This window comes from Stenella coeruleoalba, assembly GCF_951394435.1.
Source record: "Stenella coeruleoalba genome assembly, chromosome: 13".
Lineage (NCBI taxonomy): Eukaryota > Metazoa > Chordata > Mammalia > Artiodactyla > Delphinidae > Stenella > Stenella coeruleoalba.
Window position 1 is genome coordinate 65,896,629 of NC_137159.1, and position 20,085 is coordinate 65,916,713.

A 20,085-nucleotide genomic window follows, 5' to 3' on the forward strand; every position below is an offset into this window, starting at 1 on the left:
AGTTCTGACTCACAGAGACTCAGCTGGGACTGCACAGAGGAGGTGGCGTTGAGCGAGGCCTTGAAGGATGGGTAGGATTTCAGAAAAGAGAGAGGAGATATGGGGGGGGGGTGATTTGAGCAGTGACCCGGGCGGGACACTTGGGGACCTGGTGTGGCTGCCGTGAGATTGCATTTATGACTGGGGGGCAGGGCGGGAGCTGTTTATTATTATATGGTCCAAACACCATGAGGCAGGGGCTACCTGCTGGTGTTAACAAGCTCGAGGACTTATAAACTCCCCAAGTCACCTGTTCCACTTGGACAGGTTGGGTTGCTTTTATTCAACAGCTGTGTATGGTGCATTTAATCATAATCCAGGCACTGTGCTGGGCGCTGGGAGAGACGCTCACGCTGGCTCAGGCGGGGTGTGCAAGAGTACGCGTGTGTGAGAGGTCGCTGTCCTCAAGACCCACACAAGTGAGGGACACATCAGAGCTGGAAGCCAATGCTAGGAGACAAAAGGTCAGGGGCCCACACATTTCAGGAGAAAAATGAATAGCGGAGAGTGTCCTGGAATCGCGTTCCCCAAAGATCTTCCTAACCAATGCCTCATAATGACAAATGCGGAAGCCAAGGCTCTGAATAGTGATGTGATGGCAGGTGTAAGCGATTAACCTGAGTCTACTGAGGTTTTCGGTCGTCTGATCAAGTGACATCATTTGGCAAGACTGAAGACCCCGCTCCATCCAGTCCCGGGCCCTGAGGAGTGATTACGACCCCGCAGACTACCCCAGTCCTTGTCCTTCTGGAAGCACATTTCAGGGGCTCTTTTCGTGCATTCTTTCTTTTGAGCCCAGCTTGTGCAAAACTAGAGCTGTTGCTCATTTCCAGCGTCAGGAAGAGCTGGTCGTTAGCATTTGAGAATGAAGCCCAGAAAACAGGCGAGGTGGATGAAGCCATCCATATGTTTGGGGAGGTTAATTCACTTCTAAGCTACTTATGCAAACACTGCCATTATCTTTCCGGGGTGGATTCAGTGCTCACCACTCCAGGGCCTCTTTTTTTTTTCCTTATTGAAAGCGGGGAGCGTGGCAGTTCACTTGGAGAATTAGAAAACTCGCAGATGAAATGATGACTTTGACCCGATTTTTGTTAACAGCTGACCTAAAGCAGTCATTCAGCTTGAAAAGAAATGGGAAACTGGACCCAGAATCCACATTCCACTGCCTGAAGAAATCTAGTGCAGGAGAAAATGTTTCAAACTCCAAAGCAATTTAAAAGCTTTCCCCTCCATCCAAAGAAGGGGGTTATAGAATGCAGGAGGAAATGAAATAGAATTACAGCACATCAGAGCTAGACGGAGCCTCTGTCAGCATCAAACCCTACCTTCTTTGAAAGATGAGGAAACTGAGGCTCGGGGTGGGGAGGGGCAGTGAAATGACTTGCCCAAGGTCACACCGTGTTTGAGGCCAAGCTGGGATCAGGTCTGTCCTCCCCAGTCACGTGCTTTTCCATCATTTCTTGATACTGTCAGTCCTAGAGGAAAATGATTTGTCTTTTTGCATTTTTGGAACTCAGTGTCTGGCACAGAGGGACCACAGCGCAAGCATAGAGGACCCACCTGTCCAGGTGGAGATGGTCCTCTTTCCCTCCAAGGGTGTAGGCAATACCGAGTGAACATGTGGATCCCAAACTTTCAACCATTCTTGCAACTGGGGAGTCAGAAATGAATTGGTCAAGTGAGTCAGATGTGGAGGGAAAAAAATCTTTGTTTGCAGGGTTCTTTTCCCCAGAGGTCATAAAATAGGAGAGTGGGAGACAAGGTCTGGTAAGTTGCCTAGCATCCTTTCTGGAATCTCTGTGGCTCAGAATTATAGCCTTTCAGCATCCTTTCTGTATCCCGATTTGACATCTGAATTCTTCCCCCTCTCACATCCCTGCCAGGCATGGAGATGTTTCCCCAACATGAGGCGGAAGCCGAGGGGTGAGAAGAAGGCTCTCTCAGAATTCCTGGGTTCAGGTGACACGCATAGTGACAGGTGTGGCGAACACAGTGCTGTCCCTCTTTCCCTCCCTCCCTTCTATTTCCTGGCAGCAAAGGGAGCTAAGAAGAGTTGACTTGTCCCTGAAGCATGAGCAGGCTCTGTGAGAGCGTGTTTGTAAAGCAGAGAGGGAGAGCTCGTTGTCGAAACGCCCAGCTGCTGCTGGGACAGGCTTCGTGGGCATCGTGGAGACACAGCGAGAGAAGGCTGTGGAAGACACTGAGAGGGGGCCGCTGGCCATGGGTCCCTCCCCTTGCGTTGGGTGTCTCTGTGGTGACTGCAGAGAGTGGGAGGTGCATGACATCAGACTATCAGACGAGGCCCGTAGACACTGAGGCAGTGGCCCTGGAGTGACGGGGCAGAGCCAGCAGCCGCTTTCCTGGTGTGGCTCCAGGGAAGCTGTATTGGAAGCCAGAAGGGGGGGTGGCAACACGGGAGGTCATGCTGGCGGGCTCTGGAATGGGTTCCAGAACCCTAGTCTTGGTGATCGTCCAGCACCCTCAGCAAAGCCCTCTTAATCTAGGACCCAGAGCCAGAAAACGTGGGAAATCAAGTGAGTCAGACGCTGAGACCTACCTAGGCACGATCGAAGCTTTGCAGTTGACTAAAAACACTGCAGAGATAAGAGTCTAATACCAGACAACTCTGGTCAGAGAGAGGGAGAGACAGAAAGATAAGACTTAGAACCAGTTTCATAACGAGTTGAGATCCATCTGCCACCTGGTTCCTCTAGAATGGCCCTTGGGTTCTGTGGCCTTTGCTTTCATTAACACAAGACTCTCTAAGCCGTCCATGGTGTTTGCGCCTGGGACGGTGTCCTGCTGAGAGCGGCTGCTTGATCTGTATTTGCTGAAGTGAGTTTACGTGAATTCTGGGGGACCCCAGGAGGAGAGAACTGCAGAGGTGGAAGTATGGTGAGAGAGGGGTGTCTGAGGGGCCCCAGAGCTGATCCAGGTGAAGGGCCGAGGACCGAGAGGGGTCTTGTCCGAGGCCTCGGGCCCAGTAGAGGCAGCAGCAGGGAGGACCTACGCCTGACCCCCACGTGGTTTTGCGTCACCAGAAAGCAAGCAACAGCTGGAGCTTTTCTGCGGCTACCAACCTGTATGGGGCTTGGCCTCTGCTTCCCCGTCAGGGACAGGAAAGCTTAGGTCCCGGCCGGAGGCCTGAGTGACCAGGTAGTGTGGGAACATGCCCACTGGACTTTGACACCAAGAGGCAGGGTCTCATGCCTGGCCTGACTCAGCTCCATGCTGTTGTGGGTTTGCCCTGCCTATATTTTAGGAGCGCATGGGAACCTTTCCAGTTCACCCCATCGACAGGAACTTGAGTTCTCAACACAAATCTGACCTCATGTGGCCCCTGCTTCAGTGGTTCTCCTTGTGAGTGATCAATCCTCCCTCTCTCCCGGGAATACCAGTCAGTCCATCATCACCCCCACTCCACCACGCTCTTCCGGCTCCGGAGCCTACCTGATTTGATTCTTCCTCTCCAGAATGTCCATCCCACTGTCCGGACCTGGATAAAACTCAGTTCAGAGTTGTGACCCCTCTCAGAAGCCTTCCCGGGACCCCCAGTTACTTCCTCTCTGTTCCAAGGTGATCCACGCGCTCTCACAGCAAATAGACACCCAAGGAAGGCCAAGCAACCCGACGTGTCCTTCTAAGGGGAGAGCATGTGGGTGGTGAGTGCTGCTGTGGAGGGGTGGACGAGTTTGGCGGTAGAAGCAGGTGAGCATGGACTTGCTGTCCTGATCGTGCTCACAGCAAGCACACCTCCACAACCCAGACCCTCTCCACGTGCTGTTCACGCTTCACCTGGCAACACAACCGCAAGAGCCCATTCCCCGGAGGAGAAAAGGGGGCCTTGAAAAGCTCAGCCTCCCGCCCGAGAGGAGAGCTCACGAGAGGGGAGGCCAGCAGTTGGGCTGAGCAGATTGGCTCTTGAATCTGGAGACTGTCTAGTAGGTGACTGCGGGAGAACTGGGAGGAGGACAAGATAGGGCAATAAGACAGGGCATGTCTCAGGGTGTGGGTCCAGAAGCAGAAACCCCATGGGAGGGTGGGAAGAGGCATTTTTAAAATATTTATTATTTTTTAAATTTATTTGGCTGGGCCGGATCTTAGCTGTGGCACTCAGGATCTTTAGTTGCCACATGCGGAATCTTCATTGCGGCACACGGGATCTCTTAGTTGCGGCATATGGGATCTTTAGTTGTGGCATGCGGGCTCTTACTTGGAGCATGCGGGATCTAGTTCCCTGACCAGGGATCGAAGCCGGGCCCCCTGCATTGGGAGCATGGAGGCTTAACCACTGGACCACCAAGGAAGTCTCGGAAGAGGCATTTTGGAGAACAGGTCTGAGAGTTCTAGGTGGTTTGCTTTGGGGATGTGTTATGTAAGCCTCACCCTCACCTGTGTTACCTTCAGTGACATCACCTCACTGGTGATTCTGGGGGGAGTGGGTTAGTTCTGAGGATGGGAATGGGGATTCTGGGTCAAGCTTCACACAGAGTAAGAATAGAGGCTGCCTATGGCCACAGTGAGCATCACAATTGTTGACTGTGGGCTCTTGGAGGGCAGGAACAGGGTCTCATCCATCTTTGAACGCTCAGTGCCTAGCAAGGTACCCTGCACACAACCAGTACTTACCACTGTTGTTAAACAGGAAACAGTGGATCCTTTTTTTTTTTAAACATCTTTATTGGAGTATAATTGCTTTACAATGGTGTGTTAGTTTCTGCTTCATAACAAAGTGAATCAGTTATACATATACATATGTTCCCATATCTCTTCCCTCGTGCGTCTCCCTCCCTCCGACCCTCCCTATCCCACCCCTCTAGGTGGTCACAAAGCACCGAGCTGATCTCCCTGTGCTATGTGGCTGCTTCCCACTAGCTATCTATTTTATGTTTGGTAGTGTATATATGTCCATGCCACTCTCTCACTTTGTCCCAGCTTACCCTTCCCCCTCCCCGTATCCTCAAGTCTATTCTCTAGTAGGTCTGTGTCTTTATTCCCATCTTGCCTCTAGGTTCTTCATGACCATTTTTTTTTTTTTTTAGATTCCATATATATGTGTTAGCATATGATATTTGTTTTTCTCTTTCTGACTTACTTCACTCTGTATGACAGACTCTAGATCCATCCACCTCACTACAAATAGCTCAATTTCGTTTCTTTTTATGGCTGAGTAATATTCCATTGTATATATGTGCCACATCTTCTTTATCCATTCAACTGTCGATGGACACTTAGGTTGTTTCCATCTCCGGGCTATTGTAAATAGAGCTGCAGTGAACATTGTGGTACATGACCCTTTTTGAATTATGGTTTTCTCAGGGTATATGCCCAGTAGTGGGATTGCTGGGTTGTATGGTAGTTCTATTTTTAGTTTTTTAAGGAACCTCCATACTGAAACAGTGGATCCTTATCATAATAATAGCCAGTCTTTATTAAAGGCTTCCCTTGTGCCAGGCACTATGCTAAGCCCAGCCCCAGGAGGTTAAGTAACTTGTCTAGGTGAAGCAGCTAAGTATCTGGTGAGACTGGGATTCAACCCTGGCCTGCGGCTCCAGCACCTGCATTCCTAAGCTCTGTACAATGCTGCCACCTGTGGGGCTCCCCAGGCCCAGGAGACCAGGAGAAGGAAGCGATAATGGTGGCACATCGCTAGATTCTTTATCCAGGAGAACAGAAGGTGGGCAGGTTGCTGTAGCCCAGGGGTGGTTGGGAAGTCCATTTCCTGGGAAATATGCAGAGGTCCGGGTACAGCCTCCCTTTCTGGGGCACCAAAGGCACCACAGGGGTTGATCTGCCTTTATCCCTCCCAGGTTTCATGGGTCCTGTGTCAACCTGCACCATGGCTACCTCCCTGATGGTGGACCTCACGGGAGGGGTGGTCACCAGCATCAGCCTGCGTTCCTCCTCGTCTGACCTGATGACAGTGGTGAAGATGGTAGCCGAGGCAGGCTCCCTGATGACCTGCAGCACCCTGGCCGGGGTGAGTAGACCAGGAATCTCGCTGCACCGGTTCGAGCCTTTCCTCGCCCAGGAGTGTTCAGCCACTGGCCCATTCAGGGGAATGGCCAAGTGACCATCACGGAGCACTGATGCTGTGCTTTACTGACACCACTTCATTTAATCCTCACGATAGCCCTCCATCTGAAATAGGGATCGCAGAATTCACTTACAGAAGAAATGGGCTCAGAGAGACTAAGTAAACTGCTTACCGCCACACAGCCAGTGAGTGGCTGGGCAGGGGTTCAGACGCTGTCGTCTGATAGTGAAGCCTTTGCCTAGTGCTTCCCTGTGACCGGAAGCAGTGGGGTCCAGAGTGAACAGGGGGCCCTTTGATTCTCACTGGCTTTAAAGGCAGCAGCCCAAAGGCAGAGTACCCCATTCTGAAAAGCCTGAATGACCCTCCAAATTATTTGAGTCTGTTCTGAGACAGCCAACACCGTATCCCTGAGGACAATTCCTTCACTCTTTAACCATGTGGGCTTTGAGTCACACACCCCTAGTCTGAAATGCCACCTGAAACCAGAATGCACTTTAAACCCCAATTCCTCGTAGCTTGGAGGTGGTAGATCTTCCCAACTCCCACAAAATGCCCAGAAGTTATGTCTTGTGTTGTGTCTCATTGATAGCAAGTAATTGGAGAAGCCAGCAGCCCACGTCCTCAGGACTTGGTGGCCTTCTGTCTGTCATGGGGTGATCTCCTGAGGTGTGAAATGCTGGGTTCTCAAGCACCCTACAGCCTTCAAACTCTGCCTCTCTAGGAAAGAAATCCAGGAACACGTGCCATTCCAACGTGAGTCAGGGATGCTTTTCGTCTGGCCACAGCCCAGCTGCTGACTGAATGGTGCTTTTCTATCTTTTTGAAGAATGTGTGAATGTTTAACGCTTGGTCTGCTTTTCTCCTTTGAAGCCGACAACTGAGTCCGCGAGGATGGCAAACGGGCTGGTGAGTCGGCATGCCTACACAGGGACTGGCGCTGAGCAGGTAAGGCTCTCCGTGAACACGGTGCCCCAGGGTTCTTGCTCCCCTACACAAGAGTCGGAATCACTTGCCTCGGTGAGCCCAAGAAGCTGAAACAAGTAGTGATCACCCTTGCCTCCACCATGTCCAGGCCCATCATGGACAACCTCATTCCCTCTCTTCATCCAGTAGTTCTGGTGCCCAGTATCCTCATCCCCCAGGGACCCACCAGAAATCTTACTATCCTTGAATGGCCTCAGACAGGCAGAGTGTCTAACTTGGCTGGGGGATTAGCCCAAAAAGAAAGCAGAATTAACTACCCAATTGACTTTGGAGAAAATTTTGCCCCAAAAGGGTTTTATTTGTTGCATACCAACTGAACTGCTCTGACAAAGACACTCGAAAATGCAGGGGGCTCAAACAAGATCAAGTTCACTTCTCAGCTAGGCAGGTGATTCCAGAGCTGGTAGCTGGCTCTGCCATCTGCAACATGGGGCTTCTATCTGTGAGCCCAGGGCAGCTGCCTCAGGTGCCCTCATTTCCCAGCCGGGGAGGAGAAAGAGGCCAGGGCCACTTACACATCCCTAAGGAAGGCACGTGTCAGTAAAGGCACACACCATTTTCTCTCAGATCCAATGAGTCTGGACCTAGTCGTGTGCCACCCTGAGGCCCAACGTTGTCTGGGAAACGTACCATCTCGCTGGGCTGCCCTGTGCCCAGCTAGAACTTTATTCCCATGAATAAGGGGAGGATGGCTACTGGGGACCAGTCTTTCCCCGTGATGCAGCAACCAGCTTTGGGTGGACGAAAATGCATATCATCGGTGTGTGCAGTAGCGTTTGGTCTGGAAAACACTACTGAAGTCCAGCCTCCTCGATTCGTAAATGAGAAGCCGACACCCGAGAGGGGAAGGCCAGGGTGATACAGCTGCTTGAAATGGCTGGGCCCAGACACCACGACTCCTGAGTTCCCATCTATGCTTATCACACAGCCGTGCAGGGACAGCACTTCCTGGCCTTGTGATGATTTCCCACAAATGTTCCCCCATCTCTGTAGTTCTCACAACTCCTGAGGTCTGATCATGTCTTCTAGGTCATAAGAGACAGTGTCGCAAACCCCAGGGTCCATTTTTCACAGGTATTTATGGGCCGAGGAACGCAGAGTATCAGCTTCTATTTATGGCCTATTTCTCATATCTGTCTTCCCTCTCTGCGTGTCAATCTGTCTCTCCTGTCCATTGACCTAAGGCCAGTCACTCCATTGTTTTGTGTTTGGGTGAATGTTCCAATCTGCAAAACAGAGGCAAGGTGGGAGGGAGACACAAGAGGGAAGAGATATGGGGATATATGTATACGTATAGCTGATTCACTTTGTTATAAAGCAGAAACTAACACACCATTGTAAAGCAATTATACTCCAATAAAGATGTTAAAAAACAAAACAAAAAAGCAAGCAAACAAACAAACAAAAAAACCAGAGGCAAATATTTTCTCTCTCACCTTCCTGCCTAAGGAAATCAGTACCAAAATGCCTCCTCTGCACAGCAGCTGGAGGGGAGCAGGCCCCTAATAAATGCCTGCTGGGTCAGTGGGTGAGGAGTGCGCTCGCATGAGTGAATGCATGCATTTGTCTTTGGCCTATGAGGATGACATCACGGATTCTCCATCACAGAATATGTGAGGAGCTCAAATGACATTTCCCACAAGCAAGGAAGAGGCCCTGGTAAACGGAAGCCATAAGAGATCCCAGTCCCAGTGGCCCCAGATGCCCTTCCTCTGGGATCTCCCTTGCCCTTCTCTGAATTCTCAGTGGAGACAGACAATACCATCATCACATCTGGCCACGGATGGACATCCTGCTCCCCGTAGCTCCCCATCCCGGATGTGGACAAGTCTAGGTTAGGGAGAGAAAGTCAGCTTTCTTGTGTGCCAGCCTTGATCCAGGCAGTGCTGCCTGGATTACTGTGTTGACAAGACTTGGGCTCTGCTTCCGGACTTGGAAAAAGAGAGCTGTGATCAATGAGTGATATCGGTGCTGGGCATGGAAGGAAGGAGCCATGGTACCTGTGTGATGTGTTGGCCATTCCTGGCAAGGCCCTCTTCATACATTGAGACAGCCTTTCTTTCTCCTCTGAATGCAGGGGAGAAGGGACTTGTGTATCCAGAGGTCCAGATGGCCGTGGAATGTGAGTCCCGCAGAGGCTGGCCATGGGGATGGCAGTGACTGCCGGCCTATAGAGCAGCCAAGTGAACACCTAGGGCCAAGGTCATGGAGGTGAACTGGGGAGTGGAAGTGCCGGCTTGGCTGGGGTTTGGGCTCGTGACGATTCTGCTCACAGCCCGGATGCTTCCTCCCCCACAGCACACACTTTGAGTTGTTCTTATAACACACAGCAGTCTGAACAGGACACTCCTGTGACAGTAGGTGATGAAGACCGTGTGTCCTGCGTCCACTCCCGCCATTCTTGCCACTCTTGCCTGTGCTCAAAGGAGCACCAGCCTGGTGCGATGCTCTGTGAAAGCAGTATTCGATGTTCACCTGTTAAAGGCTCTGAGAAGGCCTGTATTAACAATAGAAGTACAGCTTGGATTTAGTCTGCCATTAGCCATGAAACCGTTTTTTTTTCTAGGAGTAACAATGAACTGCCCTCTGGAACTTGCATTCAAGAGAATACTTTCAAGGAATTATTATCCTTGGACAGATAACCTGGATCGCCTCTTCCCAGTGGCACCCTTTCTGAGAGATCTGACCAGGGTCAGGGTACAGTCAGCAGCCAGGAGAGTGAAGCAAGAAGGCCGCCCATTCTCAGATGCAGCTGTGACCTTAGCCTCGAAGGTTACGCCTGAGGCACTTGGCCAAGGCCCATGTGATCACCAACAGAGCACTGTCGAAAAGAAGTGACACGGTCAGACAAGCGCCCAAGAACTTGATTAAAGGTTCTTCCTGCAGAAAGAGGAGGTTATAACTATGACCACAAGTGCTAAGATTAAACCAGCCCATAAATGCAGTGAGCTTTTTAATCTGCTCATCCACCCTCTGGGTGAGACACAGACAGGAAGATAAATGAAATTGGCATTTTTTACTATGCACCTAGCTGGGTCAGTGACTCCCCGGGGCCAGGGGGTACGTGTTTCTCTGCATGCCTCATTTAGCCCTGCTCTCAGCCCCTTCCAGGCACTGGCCACTCTTCTCCCCTGTGCCTGCCTGAGCCCCTGACTGTCCCTTAGGCACTGAGGTTGGCTCATTAAGCTATTTGGGCCACCAGGCGCCCGTTTCTCACGTCCCTGTTCCATGGGCTCCGTCACATGCTGGCAGTTAAGAATACACTGTGTGCAAAGCCTGGGGTGCCTGGTGGGGGGCAGAGAGGGGCACCCCCATCCCATGCGGCATTAAAAGAGTACCTTCCACTGCAGTGTCAGCTAGACAGAAGTAGACAAGAAAAGAACCATACCCAAGCTGGGTTCTTGGGCCCTTGTCTGACCACATCGCTCCTTCTGCCCTACTGGTAATCACGTGCTGGCCCAGGGTTTACGTGCAAGGTCAGGGTCTCGTCCACATGTGAGAATGAGCTGGGCCCTGGAGCAGCTGTATCCTTTATCCACTCCCAATTCCAAAATTAAGAGCCTGGGCTTTGGAGACTGACAGTGGCTGGGATCAGAGTTCCTCCTCTGCCACTTACTCTGTGGCCTTGGGAAAGTTGCTTAACCTCTCTGATGCTCAGTCTCCTCTGCAAGACGAAGATTATATGAATATCTGCCTCAGAGGATGGTAGGCCGTAGTGCACGTCACACACTCAGCCAGGCCTGTCTCCAAGCCCTGCCTCCACACACGGGTTTCTTTTCTACGTGGGAATATTCCACTCGGGACTTTCTCCTGTGACCTGGAATCAGTGAACAAGTCCGCCCCTTCCTCACCTCTCCAGGCCTCTGTCTCCTCAGACAACATGAGCACAGATCAACACTGCCGCCACAACTCGATCATGCTTTAATTCCTCTCACCAGGCGGAGGCCTCCTGGATCCAGGAACTTAAGTTCAAAGGGTTGTGATTGTTTTGTTGTAACTTTTCAACAAACAGTCCTGCCCTCTGGCCTCAGTGGTCTGAAGGAGCAAGTGTGCCGGCCGCTGTATCTGGGACAGATGATGATGCGATCCCCTGGGCAAGGAAGGAACGTTCAGGCCACGGGGATGCCCTGCTCGCTGACAGAGGCAGGCTGCCGGGGGGGCTGGGTGCAGCCCCGGGCCCGCAGGCTAGGAGGGCTCCACTCCCAGGCCTCAAAGGTCCTGGTCGTGCTCAGATCAGCCTCCTACTGGCCTTGCTCAGGACAGTGCTGTGGAGACCCCAGCACAGCTCCCAAGGGGCCGCCAGCAAGGAAACAGCTATTTGAGTGGAACAGAGGTGCCGGCTGTGACAGGGCATGGAGGAGGCTGGAGACCCATAAGGATCTCCCCTCTGCAGCCCATGGCACCATCCGTGCTATTTATCTGCTGTTGTCTCAGCTGGCGCAGGTTTTAGGATGCAGTCGTACAGACTGAGGACGCTGCGCCTGCCCTTCAAGGTGCTGCACAGAAAGAAGGACAGTTTTCTCCTCGGTCTCATTCCAACTCCACACAGGCAGAGACATTGATTTTTTTTCTTTCCATTTTTTTTTTCCTGCTGCAGCCAAATGAGGTCAGAAGTTACATTAGTCCTTGGAGGTGAAAAGCAGCTGCATTCATATCCCTTCTGCTGACTCTTGCTGGAGACCACTGACAGTTTTCCTTTTCTGTTCTTTGCAGATTCAGTACAGGAGCGGCTGGGAATATCTTATCCGCCTGTGGAACCCCTGGGGCGAGAGCGAATGGAGAGGGCGCTGGAGTGACAGGTGCGGCTTTTGGAAACCTCTCTCTCTCCTTCATGGAGACCCGGTGTTTGGAGAGCATTCTGACCCATGAGGGCAGCAGGTAGATCTCACTGCAGGTCTGTCCAGCTCACACCTGTGTGTGACTTTCAGTCGAACTCACACTCCCATGCTGCCATTCACCAAGCATCATTTAAACACCTGCTGTGTACTCCGGGCTAAGCACACTGTGCTGGGTGGGTGCCGTGGGATGCACACAGATGACAAGAGACAGTGTCTGTCCTCCAGAAGGAAGCAGTCTTGAGCGATGAACCCATATAGCTAGAATAAGTACGAAATTAAAAGAGGGGTAGGGCAGGGCAGGAGTCGAGTTCTACTTGGCAGACACAGATGGAGAGAAGGAGTCTCCTTCCATAAAAGGAGCCCATGGGATTCTGATCCAGAAGATGCCATGTCATCAGGATGGAAAAGACTTCATTTTAGGGGGAGCTGGGGAGCTGAGGCAAAGATCTGGCTGATTGCTTGACTCAGGCGACCTGCGTCGTCCATCCTGCCCTATCGGTCCAGACTCCCGCGAGCAGCCAGTGCCTTGCTGGCAGTAGGAGTGAACAAAGCTACGTGGGTCTCAGATGCCTCTGCTGGCCGTGTCCCAGGCAGTTGCTCGCTGACCCAGCTGACCTATGGGGCCCCCGCTGTGTGGTCTGTAGTTCCCGGAGAGCTGGGCTGGTGTTTCCCAGCTACCAGGAGGACGGATCCCTGGTCCCCACCCCTTTGCTGACTAAGAACGAGATGACAGGCCTGAGAGGGATGGCAGGCCAGCCACAGGGGACTGGCTCCTCTCAGCGGCCAGCAAGGCCCAGCCTGCCCGCAGGTCTCTGAGGGCCTGTGTTAGACCCACGGAAAGAGTCGAGACACGTTGGCCAGCCGTGGCAGCTTAGCACAAGGGAGAACATGACCTGAAAGGAAATACATTGCGTTCAAGCAGGTGAAAATCAATACACGGGAAGTGTGTTCTGGAGGCAAATGCAGAGTTCTCCTGTCCCTGCCTGAGCCTGATGCCCCAGGCTGGGCGGTGCCCGCCAGCGGAGGCGCCTGCACAGGTGGGGCTGGAGGGTAGGAATGTGAGAGAGAGGGAGAGGGAGAGACATGAATTCTTAGCATAAACCTGGGTGTGACCTCCCTCAGATGCCCCCTGGAGAACAGGGCAGCTGAATCCCCTCCTCCCGCACAGAAGGGGAATGAAATTGCAAAACCACGAACCGCTGGACAATATTTTTACTCCCCGCCGCACTCTCTCCTTTTATGTTGCCTCTGTCCTTTCTTCCTCCCTGGGGATATCCATGGCCCTTTCCAGCCCTTCCCAATCATCACCCCAAGCTGCCCAATATGGCGCGGGGTGGGATCCGATTAGCCTGAATCCCTGATTCGGCGTTGGCTTTTGCAGTAGGAGTGGAGGAAGGGCAGGTGTCAGAGGCACAGTCCCCTTGAGTAGAAGAGGCAAGAAATTCACGTGAGCTGACGTTCTGCCCACGTCCCCCGGGCTAAAGATCAAATGACCAGTGAAGGCAATAAGGGACCCCAGGGGTCAGGGAAGAGAAGCTTCCCATGGGCGGGCCTGTTCAAGGAAAGCTTCTGGAATGGGGTTGAACTGGAGTTCAACCAAAAAAAAAGTATGACTCACTTTGGAAGCCATCCCTAGGTAGGCGGGAAGTGTCGGCTGCTGCGCTGAGCCAGGAACATCTGTAGTGTGTTCAGGGCCAAGAAGCTGGCCTGGGGCAGAGGAACCTAGGGGAGACGTGTCGGGGGCTGGAACCAGAGAGCCTGGTGCCAGCTGAGAGGTTTGGATTTGTACCTACAGGCGTGGGGGTTCACAAAGGCCTTTGAGCAGGGAGGAGAGGTGTGCAGAGCGGGGACGGGGGGTGGACCCTGCCACACCTACTCTGGAGGACCACGTACCCCGGCTGAGGACTGAGGTTCACCATTCCCCACCAGCAACCGGGCTGGAAGGAAGCGATATGGCCGCATCATCACTGTCTCCGTGCACTGGTCGATTTCTTCCCTACGTTTTTTAAAATTAATTAATTATTTTTGACTGCGTTGGGTCTTCGTTGCTGCGCGCAGGCTTTCTCTAGTTGCGGCGAGCGGGGGCTCCTCTTCATTGCGGTGTGCGGGCTTCTCACTGCGGTGGCTTCTCTTGTGGAGCATGGGCTCTAGGCACGGGGGCTTCAGCAGTTGTGGCTCACAGACTCTAGAGCGCAGGCTCAGTAGTTCTGGTACATGGGCTTCATTGCTCCATGGCATGTGGGATCTTCCCGGACCAGGGCTCGAACTGTATCCGCTGCACTGGCAGGAGGATTCTTAACCACTGCGCCACCAGGGAAGCTGCTTCCCTACGTTTTAAGGAGTGGAGACGGATGGGGAGGGCGGGTGGTCTAATCTCAACCATAATGGAAATTTCAATCACACACACTTAAAGACAAACTTGCATGAATCGATAGTGTATTGATTTACACTACGTTTATTTTCCCTTACACACTGCAGAAAATGTAATTATCACTTAATTATAAAATTACCATTTTACAATAACACATCTGACTGGCTCGGCCTGCAGCCAGAAGCCTGAGTGGTCCCTGCGTTGCTCTCCCGGCACAGAGGTGACCCAGGCCCTCCATGCAAGTCAGTGCCAGAGAAGGGTCTCATTACACTTTTGTGCCTTGGGGGCCGTCGCCTATGGGTGTGCCTCCACTTCCAGGAGTGGGCTGGGAAGTGACAGATGCTCCCTTCTGCCTGTGAGGCCTCCCTCCTTCACCGCAGACTCTAGGACTAGCTTCTGGAGCACATTATCCCAATGAAGTAGACAGATTTAATAAAAAAATCATGGCATCCTACTATGTGCCAGGGCATTGTGTTAAAGCCCTATGACGGATAATATAATGGTGAGCAAGGTCACTGATCTCATGACACTTGGAGTCTAATGGGGGACAGCAAGGAATAAACAAGCACTAGTAACACAGGGTGCTAAGTGCTGAGATGGGAGTGGTACAGTGTGCCGTGCGGGCTCCAAGGAAGGGCACCCCAGGGGGGACAGGGAATGTTTCCCAGCAGAAGTGCCTTTTAGGAGGAAAGATGAGTAAAAGTTATTGGGTTATAGGACTGAAAGGAGGAAGTGTATTCCAGGCAGAGGGAGCATCATGGTGAAGGCCAAGGCGGGTCTGGGTTGGTTGCTGCCACTGCCACCAGACAGACAGGTATTTCTAAGGAAATGAAGACGTTCATTATTGCTGGAGTGTACAGTTCAAGGGCGGGGGGACAGGGAGCTGCTCGGGTAAACCTGGAGAGGTAGGCAGAGGCCAAGTTCTCTTTCAGAGTTTGAAGTTCATCCTGAGAGTAAAAGGGCAGCACTGATGTGTTTGAAGCAGGGAAATGCCCTAACCAGACTTCTGTTTTAGAAAGATTGTTTTGATTGGAGGTGTAGAGTATGAACAGGAAAGCGGGCCGGACTGAGTTCCGGGAGGCCGGTGAGCAGTCCAAGAGGGAGATGAGGGTTCTTGAACTTGAAAACAGCAATAAGGATGGAAATAATTCGATGGCTTTGAGAGGGGTTTAGGAGGTAGAATCAATAAATCATTAATATTTGGTGATGGCTTGGACGTGGAGGGTATGAGAGAGAATAACCCTTCATGTTCTCACTTGGGCAATAGAAGGAGGCAGAGGATGAGTACATTTTGGGATACGTTGATTTCAAGGTCACGGTGGGGCTGTGGTGGAGACAAGGAATGGACCATAGCATGTATTCATCTGAAGCTCAGGAAAGAGGATGGGGCTGGGGGACAGCTTGGAAGCCATCAGCATAGAATCACCAGGTAGAGCGACACGGCCCACTCACACCCAGAAACTACTGGAGGCCTGTGCAAAGGGCCCCTGTCGGGCCATGTGTGGTTGAGATGAAACATCCTAGGTCTGTCTCTCCACGCCCAGGTCTCTGGAGTGGCAGGAAACCCACGACCGACGGAAAAGCCAGTTGTATGAAAATAAGGATGATGGCGAGTTTTGGTACTTACACTTTTTTCAAAATTAGATTTTAAATCTTTAACTATTGCCCAAACCCTCAATCCCCACCCTTTTCCCTAAACTTTTGTGAGAATAAAGATTCGCTTTTCAGAGATCTAGGTAGAAGGAGGCTATTTTCTCCACCAAGACACAAAAGCTTTGAAAAGGAAATTGTGTGTTCTTTCTTTGCATGAAAGGTATTTCCTCTCTGAAATGTTAGAACTCGCAGGAAATGTTAATTGTAGAAGGGAATATTGGCACCAAAGCTTTGAAACCACCAGTTTCCTGGAAACCAGGATGCATGGTTATCATGCCTGTAACTTCTTTTGCCATCTTTTTTGGAGCCCTGGAGTGCCACAGTCTTTCCTGGCATGAGTCGCAAGAGAGGAACATGGGGGTTAATCTCCCAGCCCTGACTCTAGTCAGGTGTCATCACCCAGCAGCTATGTAGGACTAGATGTTTTACAACACATCCCCAGCCCTATGCTCACATCTTAAAGAATAAGATGGACATTTCTCTGAAGGGTTGTCTGGTTTATTCAGTGACATACTTAAATAAAATTTGGCATGTGTGAAAAAGAGACTGGGTCTAAGTAATTAAGAATCAGAGGGACACATATAAATTAGGAGGAAGACTATTTCCAGTATCGCAACTTTAATCACAGGTATGATTTTAGGTGTTGAATCCATTGTATTCTGATAAGACCCCAACCGTGCATTTGGCAAAGGTCCCTAGGGAAAGGTGATTTTCTTAGCGGTGTGTAGGACCCAGGACAGAAAGAGACTGGCAGTCGTCTTGCTGGCCGTGAGAGGGACCTGAAGAACTCATAATTTGACTCTGTCCTTGTCCTTCCAACCACTGGAGACATCAGAAGTGTATCTGACCACGAAGGAACCAGAATGGGGCTCTGGCCTTTGGGTTGGACGGTGGTAAATCAACGGATACTATAGTTGACAGGCAGAGGTACAGTGAAGTTATGGGACAAACCCGTAGTCATTAAGTGATGTGTCTCTCTTTATAACAGGATGTCATGTCAAGATTTCCGAGATAACTTCTGCCTATTTATATGTAAGCAACTTCCAATCAGCCTGGACCATGGAAACGCACTCCATGAAAGATGGTCCCAACTGATGTTTAAGAACCACTTAATTCCAGGAAATGTGGAAGGTAGTTATGACCTTGGTAATTATTCTGCCAGAGGGGAAGCTGCTAGCCTTTGCCCTATCCCAGCTTCAGCTCTCAGTGGCTCTCGATTCTAGACCATCAGCCTGAAGAAGAGGACTTTGTCAGCCCAAAGGGACAGCTATACTTCTCCAGGGGAATGATTGCTGGTGGGGGTGGGCCGGAGAATCTCCAGTGTGAATCCCCTGCTCTCTTGCTTTCCCACTGTCCTTCTACTAAGCTCCATCCACCTCCCAAGAATGGGCCCACTGCTCTTCAGTAATTATCCAGGGGCTTCCCTGGTGGCGCAGTGGTTGAGAGTCCACCTGCCGATGCAGGGGACGCGGGTTCGTGCCCCGGTCCAGGAAGATCCCACATGCCGCAGAGCGGCTGGGCCCGTGAGCCATGGCCGCTGAGCCTGCGCGTCCGGAGCCTGTGCTCCGCAACGGGAGAGGCCACAACAGTGAGAGGCCCGTGTACCGCAAAAAAAAAAAAAAAAAAAAAAAAAAAAAAAATTATCCAGGACATTGGGGGAGCTATGAAAAGAACACTGGGCAAAAGTCAGGGCCTGGGTTAAACCATTGTTTTTGCCACATTTTGGCTTTGTGACTCTGGTCTCTCTGTCCTCAGTCTCCCCAACTGTACATAGTGGAACTTAGTCATCTCCATCTTCCCCTTGAAGCCACAGAGCACCATCCAGGCCTCAGGGAGCACATTCCTGCCCATGTTGGTTGATGTATCCTGCAGCACCATACTGAGATCCCGGAGGTGGGCACCTCAGAACCTGTCTTTGGGCTCCCGGGAGATGAATCTCATTGATGTGATTTTAAGAGAGTGAGTGACATACTCTCACTGCACCTCCGGCTCCCCGTCTGTGACATGGTTGAGTGAAATATCACCCTCTGAAGATGAACCTGAGTGTGCTCACACATCCTGAATAGGAAAAGCTATACAAACAACATAGTTGTGCGTGTGTGTTTGTGTGTGTGGGTGTGTTTGCACCTTGACACGTGCATTCCCTCACCTTGGCACCAGCCTGTCGAGAATGGTACGCTTGAATGACCCCACGCCTCCAGGCTCTTCACTCTGCTGGTCAGAGAACCTAGTCACCAGGAGACCATGGACAGATTCTAAGAAACCACCGAGTCGCTCGGGCAGCAAGTTTACTGATTCATCTTCCTGAGCTGCACCTGTCTGACTGCGGGCCAGCACCCCCAGATATTAGTGCAGATCGATGAACTGACCAAAATTATACATTGTGCCATCTGTAGTAATTCCTTACAAGGGAGAGAGGGAAGGGAGGCAGCCGGCGAGCACCTGTTCTGTGCTGCTAAGTACGCTTGAGTGTGTCATCGTTTGATCCCCACAAAAAGCCGATGACTGAGGTGGCCTCTGTGTCTCCCTATTCCCCTTTCAGAGCTTCCCAATCGTACCCCAACCTTCTGATGTCTATTAATTCATTTCTAGCTTGTCTCGTCTTCATTTATTTTTCATACATTATCTCTCATGCATTTGGTTGTGTTGTTTTGGTTTGGTTTTTTTGGCTGTGTCAGGTGTTTCGTTGCAGCACGCAGGCCCTTTGTTGCAGTGTGCAGGCTCCTCTCTAGCTGTGGTGCACAGTCTCAGTAGTTGTGGCATTCGGGCTCTCTAGTTGCGGTGTGTGGGCTCGGTAGTTGTGGCACGCGGGCTCAGTAGTTGGGGCGCGTGGGCTTAGCAGTTATGGCTCGCGGGCTTAGTTGCCCGGCGACATGTGGGATCTTAGTTCCCCGACCAGGGATTGAACTCGCCTCCCCTGCGTTGGAAGACGGATTTTCAACCACTGGACCACCAGGGAAGTCCCGATCTCTCATGCATTTGAATCTAATGGTTTTCATGTTAGTTGTCTCCCTCTGGCTTTGGTGAGGACTCTTGGGTAGCAGAGTTCTATGAATTGCCATCTCTCTGCCTCTCTTCCTCTGTTTCCATTGATGCTTGGGGGATTGACACCATTTCATGGCTCCATGGTTGTCACCAATGCATACCTGAGGCCTCTGGAATTCCACTTATTATTATAAAAATAGCCCTCAGCTTTACAGTGTAAGAAACATTTTCACCAAGTAGGAACTATACTTTCCCTCCTTATTTTTAAGAGGAGGAGACTGAGGCTCACAAAATAAAGAAGCTTGTGTCACAACTAGTAACTGTGGGGAATGGGACCCAGGCCTTGGTCTATTAGCCCAAAGCCAGAGATTCCCTCACAACCATCACAACACTGAACTGGCTCTCTGAAGTGGTCACAGTCCCATCCTGGAATGCCAGAGACGAGCTGAAGTCCACTCACTGCCCTTTTTCATGCAGGACCCCAGAGGGACATGCAGTACATCTTCTCTGTGCCAGAAAGCATGGAAAACAACAATGTCATCGTGTCCTTCAATTTTGTCTTGCCACAAAATTTAAAGACAACAGATAGGACATTTCCACTGAAGTCCGAAGTGTTCAAGGTAAGGCAGCATGCTTCCGGGCTTTGCCCTTTGAAAGGACATTTCTGTACACCTTGGAGAAAGCAACCAGCTAGGCTGGGGGATTTCACCCAGCTGCAGACTCAGAAATAAAACCCAAAGCGTGATAGAATTCAGTGGGTGCAACTCTGTAAATCTGCAGGAAAACCTGAGACAAAGGAGGTTACAGTGGGCACAGCTCCTGCCCTTGCCACTTGTCAGCACTTCCTGCTGCAGGCTCTGATGCTTGTTCCTTAAAAAGTAGTCTGGTCCGAGACCAGCTGTTGCAACAGTGCAGATTCCTGGGGTCACCCCCAAACATTCTGAGTCCCGATCTCCATGGACGGAGCCTGAAAATCTGTATTGTAATGAGCTCCCCAGGGACTGCTTATACACAGAGATGTCTGAGAATCATTGGCTAAACTCTGGGAGGAGTTTAAGGGAAAAAACAATCCTGGGTATACAGCCGGGAGGTACGTTTTTCTCTTATGCTTACACCAAAATCGGTCAAAGCTCCATGGTTGGCTTACGAGCATCTGCTTGGTCACTCATCCAAGA

General features: G+C 51.2%; 1 protein-coding gene across 1 annotated transcript in view; it reads left to right on the forward strand.

The window, feature by feature from the left end:
* Positions 1–20,085, forward strand: part of CAPN13 (calpain 13) — a gene marked incomplete at its 3' end in the record, with an annotated part of 60,417 nt that overhangs the window by 21,831 nt on the left and 18,501 nt on the right. Inside the window, 7 exon segments of the mRNA XM_079940780.1 lie at positions 5,853–5,897; positions 5,899–6,022; positions 6,950–7,024; positions 11,777–11,862; positions 15,817–15,891; positions 16,914–17,056; positions 19,388–19,530. Of these exon segments, the coding sequence (XP_079796906.1) occupies positions 5,853–5,897; positions 5,899–6,022; positions 6,950–7,024; positions 11,777–11,862; positions 15,817–15,891; positions 16,914–17,056; positions 19,388–19,530 (691 nt within the window).